Genomic DNA, 18,969 nt, shown 5'->3' with positions numbered 1-18,969 from the left:
GTCCTCCTGAAACGCGTAGACTTGACCTGTTATGAAATAAAAGAAACATTAATCTGAGAAGAATCCAGTAGTCTTTTGGCGCGGCTGTGAAACCCATTCTCTACTACTCTCTGTTATCTGCCTCTTGGGGACCGCTGCCGGGACTTGGTGTTACATGCTGCTATAGGTGTTGTGACTGTCACAACCCGAATTGGTGAGTAGGATTATTCTTTGCTTCACCCTATATATATTGGGGTAAGACCCTATTGCGCTTTCTTTTTCCACAGTTTTCACTTACACTAAGCACATGTGAAAGATGTGACAGCGTCTGGAGATGCCGTGGAGAGCGATCTTCTAGCTGCAACATCCTTCAGCATGACCGGTTTGGCAGTGGGTCGGTAATGGTGTGGAGTGGCATTTCTTTGGCGGGCCGCACAGCCCTCCATGTACTCGTCAGAGGTAGCCTGACTGCCATTAGGTACTGAGATGAGATCCTCAGACCCCTTGTGAGACCATATGCTGGTGCGGTTGGCCCTGGGTTCCTCCTAATGCAGGACAATGCCAGACCTCATGTGGCTGTAGTGTTCTAGCAGTTCCTGCAATACGAAGGCATTGAAGCTATGGACTGGCCCGCCGGTTCCCCAGACCTAAATCCGATTGAGCACATCTGGGACATAATGTCTTGCTCCATCCACCAACGTCATGTTGCACCACAGACTGTCCAGGAGTTGGCGGATGCTTTAGTCCAGGTCTAGGAGGAGATCCCTCAGGAGACCATCCGCAAACTCATCAGGAGCATGCCCAGGCGTTGTAGTGAGGTCATACAGGCACGTGAAGGCCAAACACAATCCTGAGCCTTGCGGTGTGCGAAACGGCCGTTGTCTAACGTGCTGTCCGCTCCCTCTCACTCAGCACAGCATGTAACTCCGAAGCCTGAATAAAGCATTTTTTTCTACACAGCAGCAAGCGGTGAGTGCCCATGTTTTTCTTACCTTTTGGATGCTTGGATTTTTGTGGACTTTGTACATGAGCATCACGTAGCTGTATAGTTCCTTGCAGTATATCACCTATATGCACGACCGGCAGTAATTTAATTGGTGAAAACGCTTACTGTGAACCTTCTCCGATCCTTCAGAGTAGTGCCCTGCATTTCTTCCTTCTCAAAACTATACAATCCTGAGCCTTATTTTGACTTTTTTCCACTTTAATTTTGTCATGTTTTGATTTTCATTTTGACTTGTTTCCACTTTCATTATGTGTGTGTGTCTTCAAATCCAGGGCTCCATTCGTTAAAACATTTGATTTCCATTGATGATTTTTCTGTGATTTTGTTGTCAGAACATTCAACGTTGTACAGAACAAAGTATTCAATGAGAATATTTCATTCATTCAGATGTAGGATGTGTTATTTGAGTGTTCCCTTTACAGTCATATGAAAAAGTTTGGGCACCCCTATTAATATTAACCTTTTTTCTTTATAACAATTTGGGTTTTTGCAACAGCTATTTCAGTTTCATATGTCTAATAACTGATGGACTGAGTAATATTTCTGGATTGAAATGAGGTTTATTGTACTAACAGAAAATGTGCAATCCACATTTAAACGAAATTTGACCGGTGCAAAAGTATGGGCACCTCAACATAAAAGTGACATTAATATTTTGTAGATCCTCCTTTTGCAAAAATAACAGCCTCTAGTCGCTTCCTGTAGATTTTAATGAGTTCCTGGATCCTGGATGAAGGTATATTTGACCGTTCCTGTTTACAAAACAATTCCAGTTCAGTTAAGTTTGATGGTCGCCGAGCATGGACAGCACGCTTCAAATCATCCCACAGATGTTCAATGATATTCAGGTCTGGGGACTGGGATGGCCATTCCAGAACATTGTAATTGTTCCTCTGCATGAATGCCTGAGTAGATTTGGAGCGGTGTTTTGGATCATTGTCTTGTTGAAATATCCATCCCCTGCATAACTTCAACTTCGTCACTGATTCTTGCACATTATTGTCAAGAATCTGCTGATACTGAGTTGAATCCATGCGACCCTCAACTTTAACAAGATTCCCAGTGCCGGCATTGGCCACACAGCCCCAAAGCATGATGGAACCTCCACCAAATTTTACTGTGGGTAGCAAGTGCTTTTCTTGGAATGCCATGTTTTTTGCCTCCATGCATAACGCCTTTTTGTATGACCAAACAACTCAATCTTTGTTTCATCAGTCCACAGGACCTTCTTCCAAAATGTAACTGGCTTGTCCAAATGTGCTTTTGCATATCTCAGGCGACTCTGTTTGTGGCGTGCATGCAGAAACGGCTTCTTTCGCATCACTCTCCTATATAGCTTCTCCTTGTGCAACGTGCGCTGTATTGTTGACTGATGCACATTGACACCATCTGCAGCAAGATGAAGCTGCAGGTCTTTGGAGGTGGTCTGTGGATTGTCCTTGACTGTTCTCACCATTCTTCTTTTCTGCCTTTCTGATATTTTTCTTGGCCTGCCACTTCTGGGCTTAACAAGAACTGTAGCTGTGTTCTTCCATTTCCTTACTATGTTCCTCACAGTGGAAACTGACAGTTTAAATCTCTGAGACAACTTTTTGTATCTTTCCCCTGAACAACTATGTTGAATAATCTTTATTTTCAGATCATTTGAGAGTTGCTTTGAGGAGCCCATGATGCCACTCTTCATAAGAGATTCAAAAAGGAGAACAACTTGCAAGTGGCCACCTTAAATACCTTTTCTCATGATTGGATACACCTGCCTATGAAGTTCAAAGCTCAATGAGGTTACAAAACCAATTTAGTGCTTTAGTAAGTCAGTAAAAACTAGTTAGGAGTGTTCAAATCAAGAAATTGATAAGGGTGCCCATACTTTTGCACCGGTCAAATTTTGTTTAAATGCGGATTGCACATTTTCTGTTAGTACAATAAACCTCATTTCAATCCAGAAATATTACTCAGTCCATCAGTTATTAGATATATGAAACTCAAATAGCTGTTGCAAAAACCCAAATTGTTATAAAGAAAAAAGGTTAACATTAATAGGGGTGCCCAAACTTTTTCATATGACTGTAATTTTTTGAGCAGTGTATAATTAAAAATGGTCACTGAATGGCATAATAAGCAAGATAAACTAATATATTAAATGCATAGGAAAACGAGTCTAAGGGTCCCTTTCTGGATGCAGTGTAATTTCTCCTGCGGAGACGCTAGTGTCCTGTATGGGAGGACGCGCTGTACGTGCCCACGATCAGGATTACTGACATGTTGTATTTTCGTTTTGTTCTCCTGCTCAGAAAACTAGCGTCTCTACAAGAATAAATCCCAATCAGTGTGCTTGTACTGTACAAAGCAGCATTTTGGACACATCGAAAACATGCTGCATCCAACCGCTAACACTGATTGTGGGCATGGGCCAATAAAGGGAATCTGTTAGCAGGTTTTTGCTATGGAATCTGATAGCAGTATAATGTAGGGGTAGAGACCCTCATTCCAGCGATGTGTCACTTACTGGACTACTTGGTGCAGTTTTGAATCTTTTTCTCTGTTGTATATGTAGCAGAGCACAAATTGCCGAGCTCTGTATAACTCCGCACACAGCGTTGACTGGCAGTTTCCTGTGTATATTGTGCATTGTGAGCAAGCTACTGGTCAATACTGGGGCGGTGTTATACAGTTTAGGCTGACTGCTTGGCACTTGAAAGCTAGTCCTGTAGTGATAATTCCCTGCTGATTGTATTGAAACTACAGCACACAGACTAGTAAGTGACGCATCTCTGGAATCAGTTTCTCAATGTCTACATTATACTGCTTTCAGATTAAACATCAAAACCGTACTGATAAGTTCCTTTTAAGATTGATACATCATGATACACATATAGAGTTGCGTGAAGCAGTAATTGTGGGCGAGGGATTAGCTCCAGATGTCCTGGCAAGCTACATGACATACCTAGTCCTGGCAGGGTGTGTGGACTTTCACTGTGTGGGCTGGGAACACATGTAGGCCACATACTGACGCCAGTGTCAGCTGGCCAGAAACAGATGAAAACTCACACTCACAAGGAGACAAAGAGTTCATTTATACCACAAGTCTTTACTGTACGGTTCATTTTCTGTTACAACTTCACATTTTAGATAGGTAGTACATATCTTCCAGCACGTTACCGTTTTCCAGAGCATTATCAGACAGGGTTTAATTTCCCTCTGGGTGGCTTTCGATCTAACTAGTCCTGTGAGTCTCAGCACAACCCAGTCCAGTGCACTGTGACGATCACCCTCCTTTCCTACAGTCCCACGTCCAGTCTACTTAATGGTCCCAGAATGATCGTAGAAAAACTTTTCACTCCCGTACATTTAGCGGGAAACCACTTGGTTGGTTGAATATGTTCACACGCCAATTAAGGTCCAACCGGTACCCTGATGGTTAAGGGGCCTCGCCACTAGAGTCCAGCACCAGTAGAGATCAACTGTACCTTGACTGTTAAGGTGCCTGGCTGCTGGGGATCCATCCTATCACTTGGAGCCACTCTGTTCGAGGAACGGTCTCTAGTCTCAACGCTGGTCACACCCTGTGTCTCTGTTCACACTTTTGGTTCACGCTATCTTGCTTTTCGCCTCCTATGCTTCTTTGCCACTAACCACCCACTATATGCGACCATCACAACTGACTAAACATCCATCACTTTTTGTTCACTATGTCTTTACTGACTCTTCTAGAATGAACCGTAACTTTGCCATACACTAGATGCCTTCCAGGGTAGGCTAGTCCCAACACTTACCTGTCTCTAACCCTGCTGTGTGCTGCTGGGCAGAACTTCCTTACTAAACATCCTACATTAACATTACATTATCACTGCTACACATTATACCTTACACATTACACAATCAACCACCACATTACAAAACAATTCACATGACACAATATTTACAAAATGATGTCCAAGAAGTAGAAATATGCGGCAGACACCATCCAGTATGCCAAAGTGCTTTATTCCGTCATAAAGTGCAGTTAAAAGTAGCGGGAGAGAGCCGGGTGCAGGCCCCCTTATGGACAACGGCCATTTCGCACTTCCTTGTGCTTCAACGGGTCCAATGCAATGGTTGAGACCTCACCATCTAAATAGAGGAACACCCGGGTCTCATCCACCGCTAATTAAAAACAAGCTGAGTGCATAAATTACAACCCCAAAAGGGGCAGGCATTACAAAAAAAAGAAACAGTGTAACATACAGAGACACAATTCAACAAAGAAAAAATACTATTAAATCACTTAATAATACAATCATATTATAGAAAGATAGATAAATCATTCCGGTCATTCCATCCTAAATTCCCTTGTGCCCGATATTTGATAATCAATCCAGCCTCTGTAGCAATAGTTTGTGGAGGTCGCCACTCATTATACCTTACACATTACTATTCATAACACAATCAACCACCACATTACAAAACAATTCACATAACACAATATTTACAAAAGACGCAAGACATTTTTCACTTTACAATACATGACACGATTGGTGTCTTCATGGGTAGGAACGCAATAACCATTGTCCCCCTCTTAAAAACAGGCATCTGACTATATCACTATATACATCACTATATCATACATTTATTTGACTATATCATATGCATGATAGAAAAAGTGTAATACTAACCACTCATGATAACTGAAGAGTAAAATGTATCAATCTCCATCTCAGACCCAGACGTTCATTTCAACATAGCACCATCCAGGGACAAAGTGGATGAGAGTCAGGAGGAGGTTAATAAGCTCAATTGAAGGCATTTATTAGAAAAGTATCATTGGAACTTGGTGGTGGTAATTACCTAAGAAGACTGTTTGTCCATGGTGCTAATGTGGTGCCCCTGAGGCTCCAGTCACCACAGGTAAGGTGCAGTATTCACCTCAAGTAAGGAGGGGGTTAATCACCAGTGTTCCACATACACTTTACATACAGCTTAGGAGCCTTCTTACTGGGGAGCTGGACTAGGGCAGGCTGGGGGTTGGCCATGACGAAGCTTGGGACTTTCTGGTCACTAGGACAACCACGTGGGGGGCGGGTTCCACTTGGAGTAGAGGTAGAATCAACTCACACACACCCAGCAGTCAAGTTGGAACTTCAGTTCTGGCAACACAACACCACTTCTTTTTTTTTCTTCTCACGGGGCCTGAGGCTTGGAGCGGGACGCTCAGCCCGGGTTCCCTCTCTCCTAAAGGGACACCACTTGGATAGACACCGGTGACTTCTTCCAACTTATCTAAGGTCGACGTGGCCCAGCACAGCGGTGACCTGTGCCTCCCGGGCAATACAAAGACAGCGAGTAAAGACACCTGGAACTGCAGCAGTCGACTCAGTCTCTTATTACCAACGCCGAATCCCCACGCATCGGCGCCAACGGCCACTGCCACTACTACTCCCCTCATCATCCTCCCCAGGGCCCGCTCCACCTGTGAGGAGCGAAACCATCTTTGCTGCTACTACCATCTGCACCGGAGGACAGCGACAGCAGCAGCGGCTAATCCCCATCCATCCCCCTTTTATTGTACTCATCGGGCCACAAAGCCAGGCATGGCCACCTGTGACATCCCAGACCCAACATCACCGGCCCGGCGACGAGTAACATTTAACCCCTGCCCCCTTGGTGCTACACTAGGTTGTGTGGCCAGAAACTGGAAGTTGTGCAGGAGAGCACATTGATGTAAGTGCATCCATTATTTGCATATGAGTGCCATCTGTGCTTTTCACGGATAGCACTTATACCTATCACAGTGAAAGGTGTAATTCACATGTCCATGATTTTCCATGGAATGAGTGGTCTCTGCAAAATGACAGTGACATGTCCAAGTGTTCGGCAATGTAAGCCTATAGGTCTGTGAAAAAAAAATGGACAACTCTAGGATGCCATCACGGACTGTTGGATATGAAAAGAAATATACAACAAAAATGGATGAAACTCGAAATAAAATTGGACCAAGCTCAAAAAAAAACTGACCAAACTCCCGGATAAATCACAGTCAGTTTTTCTTGTACATGGAGAAAACTGATGTGTGAATGAGCCCTAAGGCTGGAGTCACACTTGCGATTAACTCGCACGAGTACAATGCGAGAGAATCTCACCTTGCACTCGGACCAATGTTAATCAATGAGGCAGCTCAGATCTGCTATTTTTTCCTCAGTCCAAATTGGACTGAGAAAAAAATCGCAGCATGCTGCGTTTTGGTGAGTTTCTCGCGCGAGTCTCTTCAATGCAAGTCTATGGGTGCGTGAAAAAAAACGGATGTCACACGGACGGCACATACACCATCCTAGTGACATGCGTTTTTCTCAATATATTTCTAGCAAGTAGCAGAGAACACTGTAAATGCTCCTGTACATAACAGTACATGAGTAGCAGCTGTTGAGGGTAAAAACTGATTGCACACTGACAGCACACTGATGAAATGTGAGAAGAAATCGTCCGACTTTCTGGCATGAGAATCGGACTGATTTTATACTCGCAAGTGTGATTCCAGCCTTTTTTCTGGGACTACGTAAACAGCTCTGAGATAAGTCGCGCAACCATAAACATCTGTGTAAATTGTCTGATATTTGCTGGTTGACAACCTGTAGAGCTTTCATTTTGCTAAAAAAAAAAGGCCAAATTGCAGATAAAACTCTTCATATGTACACTATTGATACAAAAGAAATGTATCAATTCATAATTACTTGTGTGTTTTTCCTGACAGCTGCAACAATGAAGAATTTTACATCTCTGAAAATTCTAAATCTAGATCGACATATAATTGTTGGAACAGAGACGGCTGAAATATTCGGTATGGACACTGGTTTAGAAAGTTGTCTATTTACTTTGCAACAGGATAGACAATGTACCCCATGTACCCCTTTAATAGATTCATTTTAAAGGGAACCTGTTACCTCCTCACCTGTGGGTGGTCCGATATGGTAAGGTCCGATGAGTGTCACTGCTATCTAGTCTGGCACATCCTCTATCATTGCGATCGCCATCCTCCGTGCTTCGTGTAGATGATGCGTCCTACATCATCCACAAAGTGCCCTCCATTGTGCTCATGCTGAAGGCAGAAGAAACTGTTGTAATGCGCAGGCTAGGGGAAAGGTCAAAGAATACCCGCGCCTGTGCATTACAGTACTTTGCTTTGCCCTCAGCAGGAGTGCAATGGTGGGCACTGTGTGAATGACGTAGGACCCGATTGCTAGGATAGAGGGATGCCGAACCCAAGAGCAGAGACGACCATCGGACCTTACTATATTGGACTGCCCTCAGGTGAGTAGGTGACAGGTTCCCTTTAAATTTAGCGGTTGTAGTAAGCACATTACAGTAAATCTTTTGTCCATCAGTTGTACTTAAATCAAAGAGGTTTTGCTCGAATAAATTTCCCTCATCGGCTTCTGCTAGAATAAAATAATATAGTGTTTCTGACTGTTACATAAATTAGTGATAAAAGATTCACTAGTGGGGTTACCCAGCACCAGGATTGCCAACGTGACATTTTATTTTCTCTGGACAGCTTACAAAAAAAATCACAGATGAAAATATTTTTTACAGTCACATCATAAAACCATAATAAATAATTACAATTATAAGTGATACATGTCTACAGCCCATAATTCTGATATGAAGGCATTAGTTACATTACATTATAAACTGTAAATTTATGATAAATACAATAAAAATAATCTCTATAAGTTTCTTCAGCTTCAGAATAAATCACGGATGCCTTCAATTTTTTTTTTACGGAGCTGGCAATAAAATGTCCTATTATTACGGATTGTCCAGGAAGTTTTGGATAGCTGGCAACCCGGAACAGCACATGACAGATCCCATTTCTAGAAAAAAAAAAGTAATATAGCAAAAAAAAAAGCAGCTTTTGTTTTGGCAAATTTGGCCCATCCATATATTAAATGCAGCGTACTAAATTACAGTCACAAATTCCCTTTGATCAGGAAGCAAACTGGAGGTGAAAAAATGAAAAGTGTAATAGGGTGATAACTGATAACAGCAGGGGTGAGGGGGACAGAAACGTTCCTCACCTGGGGTGGCTGTGAGACACAACCACTATGTAAATGTTAGAATAGACCTGGCTCACTATATAGTAGGGTGCTCAGGAGAAATATATCAACTGAAATCCAAAAATTAGCTCCGGCACTCCAATGAGAAAGAAAGTAAACAGTCTGGGGTGGTGCTAAATGTGGTTTTATTGAAAAAATATGAAAAAAAGTCTGTCCCAATGTTTCGGTCTCGGTAGGACCTTTAGCAAGGGTTCTATCAGACTAAAACATTAGACTCAATACACGAATCGCACAACTATGGAACCGTGTAGGTCGTCACAGACAGTAAAAAGGTAAGTATGAGTACTGTACCATGTACAAATATATCAAGGTCAGCCAATGAATAGTGCCAGAGGAGTCGTATAATGACGTCTTATGAAGATAGGGAACCGCAGTAAGGGTTGCCCTATAACAGTAAATATGTCATTAACGGGGTAAGTGCTGTGCAGTCATGTCACTTATCCGATCCAGCAGAGGAATAAACAACCTGTCAAAATAGGTTTGGAGGAGAAATTGCAGCTAGTGGCAGTATTGTAACCAGGATCTGTCAGGTGCATTAGGGGAGGACGTCTGTTTCAGCCAATATGACCGATATGGTATAAATGGTTACAGTGTAATCCAGGATGTTGTCGTCAGGTGACCTACGTTCTTATGGTCTGGTTGACTAATATAGGAGCTGGCCCCACGTTGTGGGGTGTTCCCAGGAGGAATGCTTAGGGAGAACAGGTCAGGAGACACATGGGGAACGCTAGAAAAGGACTGCGTCCGGGGGACAGGGATCCTAGCTGGCTGCTCTGGCTGAGCTGAGGTATCCTTATGTGACGCCCTGGCAAAACCAGGTAGTCACAGAGGACTGTACCCCCTCCCAGGGTACAGGAATCGCCTCCTCCTTGGGATTTAACATCACATCCCACACTGGTACAATAAAACAGCCACCCCTCCCCCCCCAGAACAGTAGGGACGCCCACTCAGGGGTTATGAAGTGTCTGAGGCGGAAACAGGCAGTTTTTAGGAGGGAGGCAGAGCAGAGCAGACGGGGATTGGAGCTCCTGGGCTGCTGTGGAAGCGTGAAGTGCAAGCCAAGTTCTGGGAGCTGAAGTGAGGAGCAAGCTCAGGGAACTGAAGTGAAAGTGGAAGTGAGCTTCGGGATTGCTGGAACAAGTTGAGCTGTAAGAAGGAACCCGAAGTGGACCGGGACAGGGTAGTGGCCCGGGACAGGGTAGTGGCCCACCGGTATTGTGAACGGGAATCCGGACTAATGCAGGGAAGTGGACTTCCCCCGTTCCAAGCAGAGGAGTTAAAGTGACTTTCAACTGTAGTGCAGGAGAGAGGGCCCTGCTCCATTGTACCGTGTGTGGGATCCGAGCACCACCCACCAAAGGCCCACGGACACCGGCAATTTCTGGTTTACCTCATGGACTTGTGCGAAGTTACTGCGTCATCCTCAGAGTGAGTACACCAGTCGCCTCCGGTCCAATCCTCCGGACGGCATTCCGCTGTGCTATCCCTGCCACCTCCACAACTCCCAACTGGGCCCCGGGACTACCCGTGGAGGGGATCCCACCTTGCTGCCCCGCTCCATTAGCCCCGTGCACCCACATACAAGGCAGCGGCGGTGTCACCATCCCTCACCGCAACCCATGGGTGGCGTCACAGACAATTTCCCTTGTAAATAACCCCTTTTCACTCGTGGGCGATGAACGGGTGCGCGAGCCCCGGATCCGGCTGCCACTCGAACCACAGCCACCGCCCGGGTCCGAGTGCCTCGAGCGGCCCCCCGGTTGTGATCTGTCTTCCGCCTGCAACACTTATGCCAGCAAAGTCAAGAAGAATTCTGAAGTGTTGTGCACATGCTGCTCATTTTTTCTTTGCAGATTTTGTGCAGAAAAAATCTGCAGAATGTCAATTCTTTTTGCATTTTTGCTTGCGTTTTCAGCCCTTACACCCATGACCTTCATTATGAAAAACGCACGGTAAAATACCTACCAAAAATGAGGAAAACATTTTTGCAGCAAATACTCAGTCTGCGCACATAGCCTTAAAGTCTATGCCCACTTCTTGAAGACTGTGTTCAGTTTTTCTTTCCACTATTCAATTGCAATGAATGATGTTAAAAGTCCCATTATGTATGCGTTGTGCTTTGCGACCTACAGTATTTGGTGACGTTTACATCTAATTTTTGCATAAAATACTTATTAAATGTAGTCTAATATTTTTACAAGGCAACCCCTTTAAAACATTAAAGCTGAAAACCGTCAGCGTTGTATGATTTTGGCTTATTGTTTTTGTGATGATCAGTTTCAGACTTTGTTTTCTTCCATTACATAATAAAAGTCAATATCCATCTCTTGTCTGTAGCTCTATCACTGGGATCCCTCATTCATCTGGAGAAATTGTGGTTGCCTCTAGGGCCAGGAATGGCTTGTGCCGCTAAACTGATTATCGAACAGTTTCGGGCTCTTCCTAACCTCCACTTCTTAGTCATGAAGGAGATATTAGACGATGCGAGTATTACTTTGCTAGGTGAGTCACTCAGAAAGATTAATTAGTTTCCAATTGTGAAAACTTTGTGACTTTGTACCAACCCTTGCTTGAACATTATTTTTTGATTTACGATCCATATATACGTGAAATATCCAGTAACAAAATTTGTATTTCAGGAAGCCTGTGGTCAAGGTTCTTCAGAACAGGGTTTCATCATTTACTATAAGGTTTAAAGTGAAAAACAAATCCTATATTTCTCCAAATATACAGTGCTTTGCGAAAGTGTTCACCCCCTTGACTTTTTACCTATTTTGTTACATGACAACCTGTGTTTACATATTTTTATAATCCGATTTGTGTGTGATGCATCAGCACTAAATAGTCTAAGTTGGGAAAGTGAAGTGAGAAAAATAGAGGCAAAAATTTGATTTATGGGAAAAAAATAAATAAAAATTGCCATGTGCATATGTATTCACCCCTTTTGCTATGAAGTCCTTAAAAACTCCTGGTGCAAACAATTACCTTTATAAGTACCATACTTAGTGATAGGAAGTCCACCTGTTTCCAATATAAGTGTCCCAAGGTCTGTCAGTGTATACACACCTTTTCTGAAAGGCCACGGAGGCTGCAACAACATTAAGCAAGAGGCCCCACTAACCTAACAACACCCTGAAGACCACGGACTCTCCAAACAAGTCAGAGACAAAGTTGTTGAAAAGTACAAGTCAGAGATGGGTTATACAAAAATATCCCAATCTCTGATGATCCCCCAGGAGGGCATTAATCAGAGAAGCAGCACAGAGACCAAAGGTAACTCTGAAGGAGCTGCAGAGTTCACAAGCAGAGCCTTGAGTATCTCTCCATACAACCACAATAAGCCATATACTTCATAGAGTTGACCTTTATGGAAGAGTGGCCAAAAAACAGCCTTTACTTACCGCCAGACGTTGGAAGGCTAATTTTCATTTTGCCAAAAGCCATGTGGGAGGCTCCTGAAATCTACAGAGGAAGGTGCTGTGGTCAGATGAGACCAAAATTAAACTTTTTGGCCACCAAGGTAAACATTATGTCTGGCTCCAAACCAACACCGCTCATCACCCAAAGAACACCATAACTTCAGTGAATCATGGTGGTGGCAGCATAATGCTATGGAGATATTTTTTGGCAGCAGAGACAGGTAAAATGGTGTGAGACAAGGGGAAGATGGATGGTACAAAGTATTGTGATATTCCTGAGTAAAACCTGTTTTAGTCTCTCAATGATTTGAGACTGGGACATTGTCTTGTTGGAAGGTGAATCAATGACCCAAAGTATAATGCTAAAGCAACACTCAAAAGGTTTAAGGGGAAACATGTAAATATATTGGAGTGGCCTAGCCAAAGCCCAGACCTTAATCCAATTCAGAATACTTTCACAAGGCACTGTATCAGACAAGTATAGCAGTCAAACATCTATGCTATGCCAGCCACCTTCAGTTGTCACAGGAAATGTATTGACATAGGAGGAGACTGGCGTAGAAATTGAAATGAGCAATCACCCAGGCCCCTTCATTCCCCACTGCGCTCAACTGGAAGAGGGTTGATCAGGATGCAGGAATAAAGCTTGCAGCGAAAGATCAGGGGGCTTTTCACAAGTCTAGTAAATTGCATAACCTATGAATTTAAGTGCATTCACCTACAGTTTCTTAGCTGGACAAGTCTTCAAAGGCACATGGTTGCAGATCCGCACATTAAACTATCAGAGCACAGGTTTTCACAAGATCACATAAATCATGGACTTGCCAAATCCCACCCAAACATTAGATGTTCTTAGGAGTTTTGGGTGGGTTTGCTGATTTTGGTAGAAATGTTAAGGCCTCTTTCACATACCAGTATTTTGCTTCAGTGTGTCATCAATGTTTCATCAGTATTTATATGCCAAAATTAAGTGTATCTCCAAAGCACAGAACAGATGTCAGTCCTTCCAGTATAGTTCTTCTCTGTAAGGCCCCTTACAGACGTCAGTGTTTAAACACGTACAAGCCCCACGTACCGGTATGGTCATCCGTGTGTCATACGTGTAACATCAGTGTGACGTCCGTGATTGCGTACGTGTGACGTCCGTGTGATTGGTATTGGTAAAAAATGCATGATATTGAAATGAATGGTTTTTATAATGTGTAAAAGATGGGCAAAGAATGAAAAATTATAGGTATAGAAAGATAGATAGAACAGATAAGATTGAGAAATATAAAGAAAGAAAATAAGAAAGAACATATAAAATATATACAATACACAGAAAGAAATAACAGATAGAATAACTCAATATATATAGAGATAGCTAGCTTAGCCAGCTGTTTTACAGCATTTATATTTTTTTAATTAAAGGAAAAAAAAATGACGTGGGGTCCCCCCCAATTTTCATATCCAGCACAGAAACAGCAGCAGCTGTGGGCTGCAACCCTCAGCTGTCTGCTGTACTTTGGATAGTTATTAAAGTAGAGGGGATCCCATACTTTTTTTAATTTAAAAAACAAAACAAAACCAAAAACATGGGGTCCCTTCCATTTTACTAAAACCAGCCAAAGTACAGCAGAAAACTGGGGGCTGATATTATTAGAGTGGGAAGGGCCATGATTATTTGGCCGCTTCCAGCATAACTATAGCAGAATGCAGCTGCCCCAGAAGTGGCGCATCCATTAATTGCGCCAATTCTGGTGATGGACCCGTCTCTTTCCTTTGCCCTGGTTCAGTGGCAAACGGGGTAATATTTGTGGGGTTGATGCCAGCTCCATAATCAAGCCCTGGTATTACTAATGGGTGGCGTCTACCAGACACCCCAGTTACTAATTCAGTAGTTGAAAGGGAATAAAAAAAGCTTATTTGAACATAAGAAACCCAACTCTAGCCCTCATTCACCAATTTATTTTTGTTTTAAAAAAATAATAAAAACAAAAAAAAAAAATACAAAAGGTCCGCCGTAATCCATGGTGAGGTCCCCATGATGTTCTCCACATGCGAACCTGAAGAGACATAAAAAGAGAAAATTATTCAATAAATAAAGACAAGAGACACCAATTTATTTCCCTGTCAAAGCCTTAATCCTGGTCCACTGTAATCCAATTAAGGGGTGCCCACGTCAATCCTATACTGCTGGCAAATTCAATAGAGAACCCAACATTCCCAATTGATTGTGAGAGCAGCCCCTGCAGGCACACAAACACACTGTTGTGTGTGATTCCCTGCGGTGACCTGGACCTCATAAGGGGCGCCCTCAGCAGAGCGTGTGCGGATGCGGCAGTGATGTCATAGGTTCATCAAACTAGCAAATGAACTCGGATGACCTCCGGTTGACATCCGCGCTACTGCAGGTGTCGTGGCAGTAATGGCACGGGTTCATCGGATTCCCAATGAACGCTGATGAACCCATGAAGTCACTGTTGCAGGGATGTTGTCAAGAGGTCATCTGAGTTCATTTGATACTCTGATGACCTCATGACGTCACTGCACACACACTGCTTGCTGGATACTCACCTGTCCCCAGTGTTGCTGTCCCCAATGCAGATGTCTGCGGCGATGCTACTGCTTCCAGGTTGGAAGCAAGCGACAGCAGCGCTAGAGACAGGAGAGTATAGAAAATTATTTAATTTTAAAGACACGTGTTTTCTCCGGTACATGTCACATGCATCACATCCGTGTGCGATCCGTGTGACACCCTTGCTGCCGGAGGAAAAAACTGACATGCAGTGTGTACGTGCGGAGCCACACGATCTGTGTGAAAACACAGACATGGGAGTAACACCATAGAACAAAATGGGTTTGTGTGGCATCCGTGTTAAAAATGGATGTCACATGTACCTGAAACATGGACGTCTGAAAGGGGCCTGAGTTCCAATCCTGGTTTTGGCATGCAAATACTGATGAAACACTGATGCAAAATACTGATGTGTGAAAGAGGCTTCAGCAAGAGTAAAGCTATTAAAAGATCATCAGCTTATTTTTATTTTAACTTTAATTTAATGTCTAAGTTTAGTCTAAAAGGAGCATTTAACAGGCATATATTTTTTTAATGCTGTTCCTTTCTGTGTAAGATTCCCATGCGCTCTGTACCCTATAAGGCCATGTGCGCACTTTGCATTTTTTCATGCGTTTCCGCAGCGTTTTGAACCGCAGCGTTTTAATGCCAAAATACATGCGTTTCGATTTTCAAGCAAAGTCTATGGGAAATTGGGCTTTCTTGTGCGCACTATGCGGTTAAAAACGCAGCATTTCAGTTGCAGAAAATTTGTCAAAATCTCTGCGTTTAAAGAAGCAGCATGTCAATTGTTTTTGCCATTTTGGCAGCGTTTTGCTAACATTGAAGTCAATGAGAAGTTTCAAAACGCATTCTACATCACAATCCTAGCGTTTTACATGCTTTTTTGACAAAATAAACGCATGCATTTTTGACATATTAAGGTCAGGATATGTCCCTTTACACACACATAGTCCGACAATTAAATTAATGAAAATCAATAATTTAATGTTATTTTATACATAAATATTAGAACACAGTTATCATTTTAATAGAATAAGCCATTTTGTGTATGATTTTAATCATGATATTTGTTATTTTTTTCCTTTTCTTTTCCCAGTGTTTGAATGTTTAAGCTTTATTTAATAGTGTATTTGTAATCAAAATGCATCTGACTTTAAGCAATGAAAAAGCATCTAAAACGCGGTAAAAACGCAAGCGTATTTATAGCGTTTTTGTGGTCAAAACCAAATTTGACACAGACCATTTCTGCCAGAGGATGCGTTTAGAACTGCAACTAACTCAACGCAAAGTGCGCACATAGCCTAAGAGCCTAACACTACAGGCAATAACAGATTGTCTGGATATTAGACCTCAATCACAAGTCAGTTTCTTTTTTTGTGTTTATGGGAAAAACTGATTGATTTTATTCAAATAAATAAGGTTTCCAAGGTTACTTTACCCATTAGGCAGTAAAAAACAGACAGATCTAGAATGTAGCATGGATGGCATCTGTGTGTTAGTTTTGTATTTAAATCATTCCCTCGAATGTAATCAATTTGCAGATCAAACTCATTCAAACAGACGTGTCTTGGTTTTTCTTTGTGGACCATGGAAACATGTCGATAAATTATAATGGATGTGTGTACTATCCACCCACCCAAAAGAAAAACCAAAACAGAGAAATAGATCGTGTGTGAACGAGGTCTTGATTCTACAAAAGTTGCTGAAACAACACTGTGTCGCCTAATATCACTTCGTGCCCTGCCATTAGCAGCTCCGGATGCAGCTCACTGATTTTATGCTCTGCCTGACTCCTGCACATTATACTGGTAATACTAGATGTCCTGCTCCCTTCTGGATAATGCGCTCTGTTTTCTGATCCAAATGCAGGAGAAAGGAATTAAAGGGACCCTGACAGCTGACTCATCTTCCCCTAACCACGGGCAGCATGAATCACGTAGCCTGCTTGCACAATTGTAGCAACGTATAATTGTATCTGAAATGTTCCAGTGTTTCAGAGAAAATAAAGTTTGAAGATCCATCCGGGGACCATGGCAAGAGAAAAGACTAGTTCCCAGCGCTGGTAGAGGTGATTGACAGGTCTCTCAGAAGTCTCTCAAAATCTTGTGACTGACAATTTGCAGTATAATCTGTCAGCAGGTTTTTACTATCTCATCTGGAGCAGCATGATGTCAGCAAGGGATTCTGAATCCAACAATGTATCACGTAGACTACTTGGTGTAGCTGTTTTGATACAATTAGTTTTTAGATTTAGTCATCTAGCAGTGCTGAATGAGCTTCCCCACCCACACCTGTTACTCAAAAGAGCAACTTTTGAAAAATAACAGATCAGTCTAACAACACAGGCATCCCTGACTTTTCTGTGTTAACCCTTGCAACATGCTTGCTTTAGCTTACATAGCAAAAACCTGCTGACAGATTCCCTTTAAAATCCAAGATTAAAAAAACATTGCTGATGTCTCCAAGAAAACTTTTCCAGAGTTTGCAGCTGAACCCATTTCCCATTAATCATAAAGATGTTGAATCCAGCAGACTGCAGACAGGGATGTAGTATAAAAATTCCATTTATTTCAAAAACTTAAAAATTCGCAGTACAGGCTTGCACAGAAGACTAGAGAGTAGATCTCAACCCAACGCGTTTTGACAATGAACTAGTCACTACATCTTATTCATGGATACTACCAAACCTGAAGCCAACTACTAAAAGGTCTGAAGATATCCCAACACGTACGGTGGTGGATCCATGTTGTTCTTTTCAACTGAACATTTTCATTTTGTTTTCGGATTATCTTTGCCATTAGTTATTAAATACAAATTATCAATATACCTTAATGACGGTATGAATGTTATATTTACATAAATTTTCTTCATTTTCACAGGGAAAGTGGCAAATGATGGCTTTCTGAAAAGGCTGCGCCATCTTGAGTTACAATCCAACTATCAGATCTCTGAATCTGGATGGACAACTTTTTTTGAAACAGCCGCAGACATGCCGGAGCTAGCCTTACTGAACATCATGAGAATAGAAGCTCTCCCAATAAAGAGTAAAGCCACCACCGTCACTTCCTTTGTCCGATTTGTGTCTCGGATGCCAGGTCTCATCACATTATTGATGCAGGGATGGCAGCTAGATAAAGATGACCTCAGCCTATTCAACAACATGAAGGAGAAACACAGTCAATCCACAAGTTTAGAAATTATTTGGCAAATACCATTGCCCTTTGCACCAAATATAGAAAACTAAAACTATAAAGCCATGTTTTATTACTGTACAATACAAGAGAAGTATTCGGAAATAAAGTAAATGTAAGCACTACACACTGCTGTTCTTCAATTGTGTCGCCTTAAACAAGCACTCCCAATGAAACTTTCTTGCCTAAACCTGCGTAAAGCGGGCTTTACACGCTACAATATATCTTACGATGTGTCGGCGGGGTCACGATGTAAGTGACGCACATCCGGCATCGTAAGTTATATTGTAGCGTGTAAAACCTACGTGCGATTGCGATTGAACGAAAAAACGTTCATCGCATGCACGTCGTTCAAAAGCTATAAATTGTACGTCGGGTTGTTTAATGTTCCCGAGGCAGCACACATCACAGTGTGTGACACCCCGGGAACAATGAACAGATCTTACCTGTGTCCCACGGCTCCCGCCGGAAAAGCGGAAGGAGGGAGGTGGGCGGGATGTTTACGTCCCGCTCATCTCCGCCCCTCCGCTTCTATTGGCCGGCTGCCGCGTGACATCGCTGTGACGCCGAACGTCCCTCCCACTCCAGGAAGTGGATGTTCGCCGCCCACATCGAGGTCGTATGGAAGGGTAAGTACGTGTGCCGGCACATAATCGTTTGTGCGACATGGTCAACAAGTTGAACGTGCCGCACATACGATGGGTTTGGGTACGATCGCATACGATAT

At 42.7% G+C, this 18,969-nt stretch overlaps 1 protein-coding gene across 4 annotated transcripts in view; it reads left to right on the top strand.

Annotated features, from left to right (window-relative positions):
- LOC142301166 (baculoviral IAP repeat-containing protein 1-like) overlaps window positions 1-18,360 on the top strand; it is a 91,509-nt gene extending 73,149 nt beyond the window's left edge. For 2 of the 4 annotated variants that reach the window (XM_075342198.1, XM_075342214.1), the window contains 3 exons: window positions 7,710-7,796; window positions 11,410-11,574; window positions 17,931-18,360. In XM_075342198.1, the coding sequence (XP_075198313.1) occupies window positions 7,710-7,796; window positions 11,410-11,574; window positions 17,931-18,295 (617 nt within the window). In that variant the 3' untranslated portion in view covers window positions 18,296-18,360. Of the gene's footprint in view, window positions 1-7,709; window positions 7,797-11,409; window positions 11,575-16,920; window positions 17,120-17,930 lie in introns of all 4 variants that reach the window. The other 2 variants (XR_012752703.1, XM_075342206.1) reach the window with 2 other exon arrangements.
- The last annotated feature ends 609 nt before the right edge of the window (window positions 18,361-18,969 follow it).

This window comes from Anomaloglossus baeobatrachus, chromosome 1 (genome assembly GCF_048569485.1).
Source record: "Anomaloglossus baeobatrachus isolate aAnoBae1 chromosome 1, aAnoBae1.hap1, whole genome shotgun sequence".
NCBI lineage: Eukaryota > Metazoa > Chordata > Amphibia > Anura > Aromobatidae > Anomaloglossus > Anomaloglossus baeobatrachus.
The sequence above is the reverse complement of the archived record's forward strand: the minus strand, read 5'-3'. Positions and strand labels throughout refer to the sequence as shown.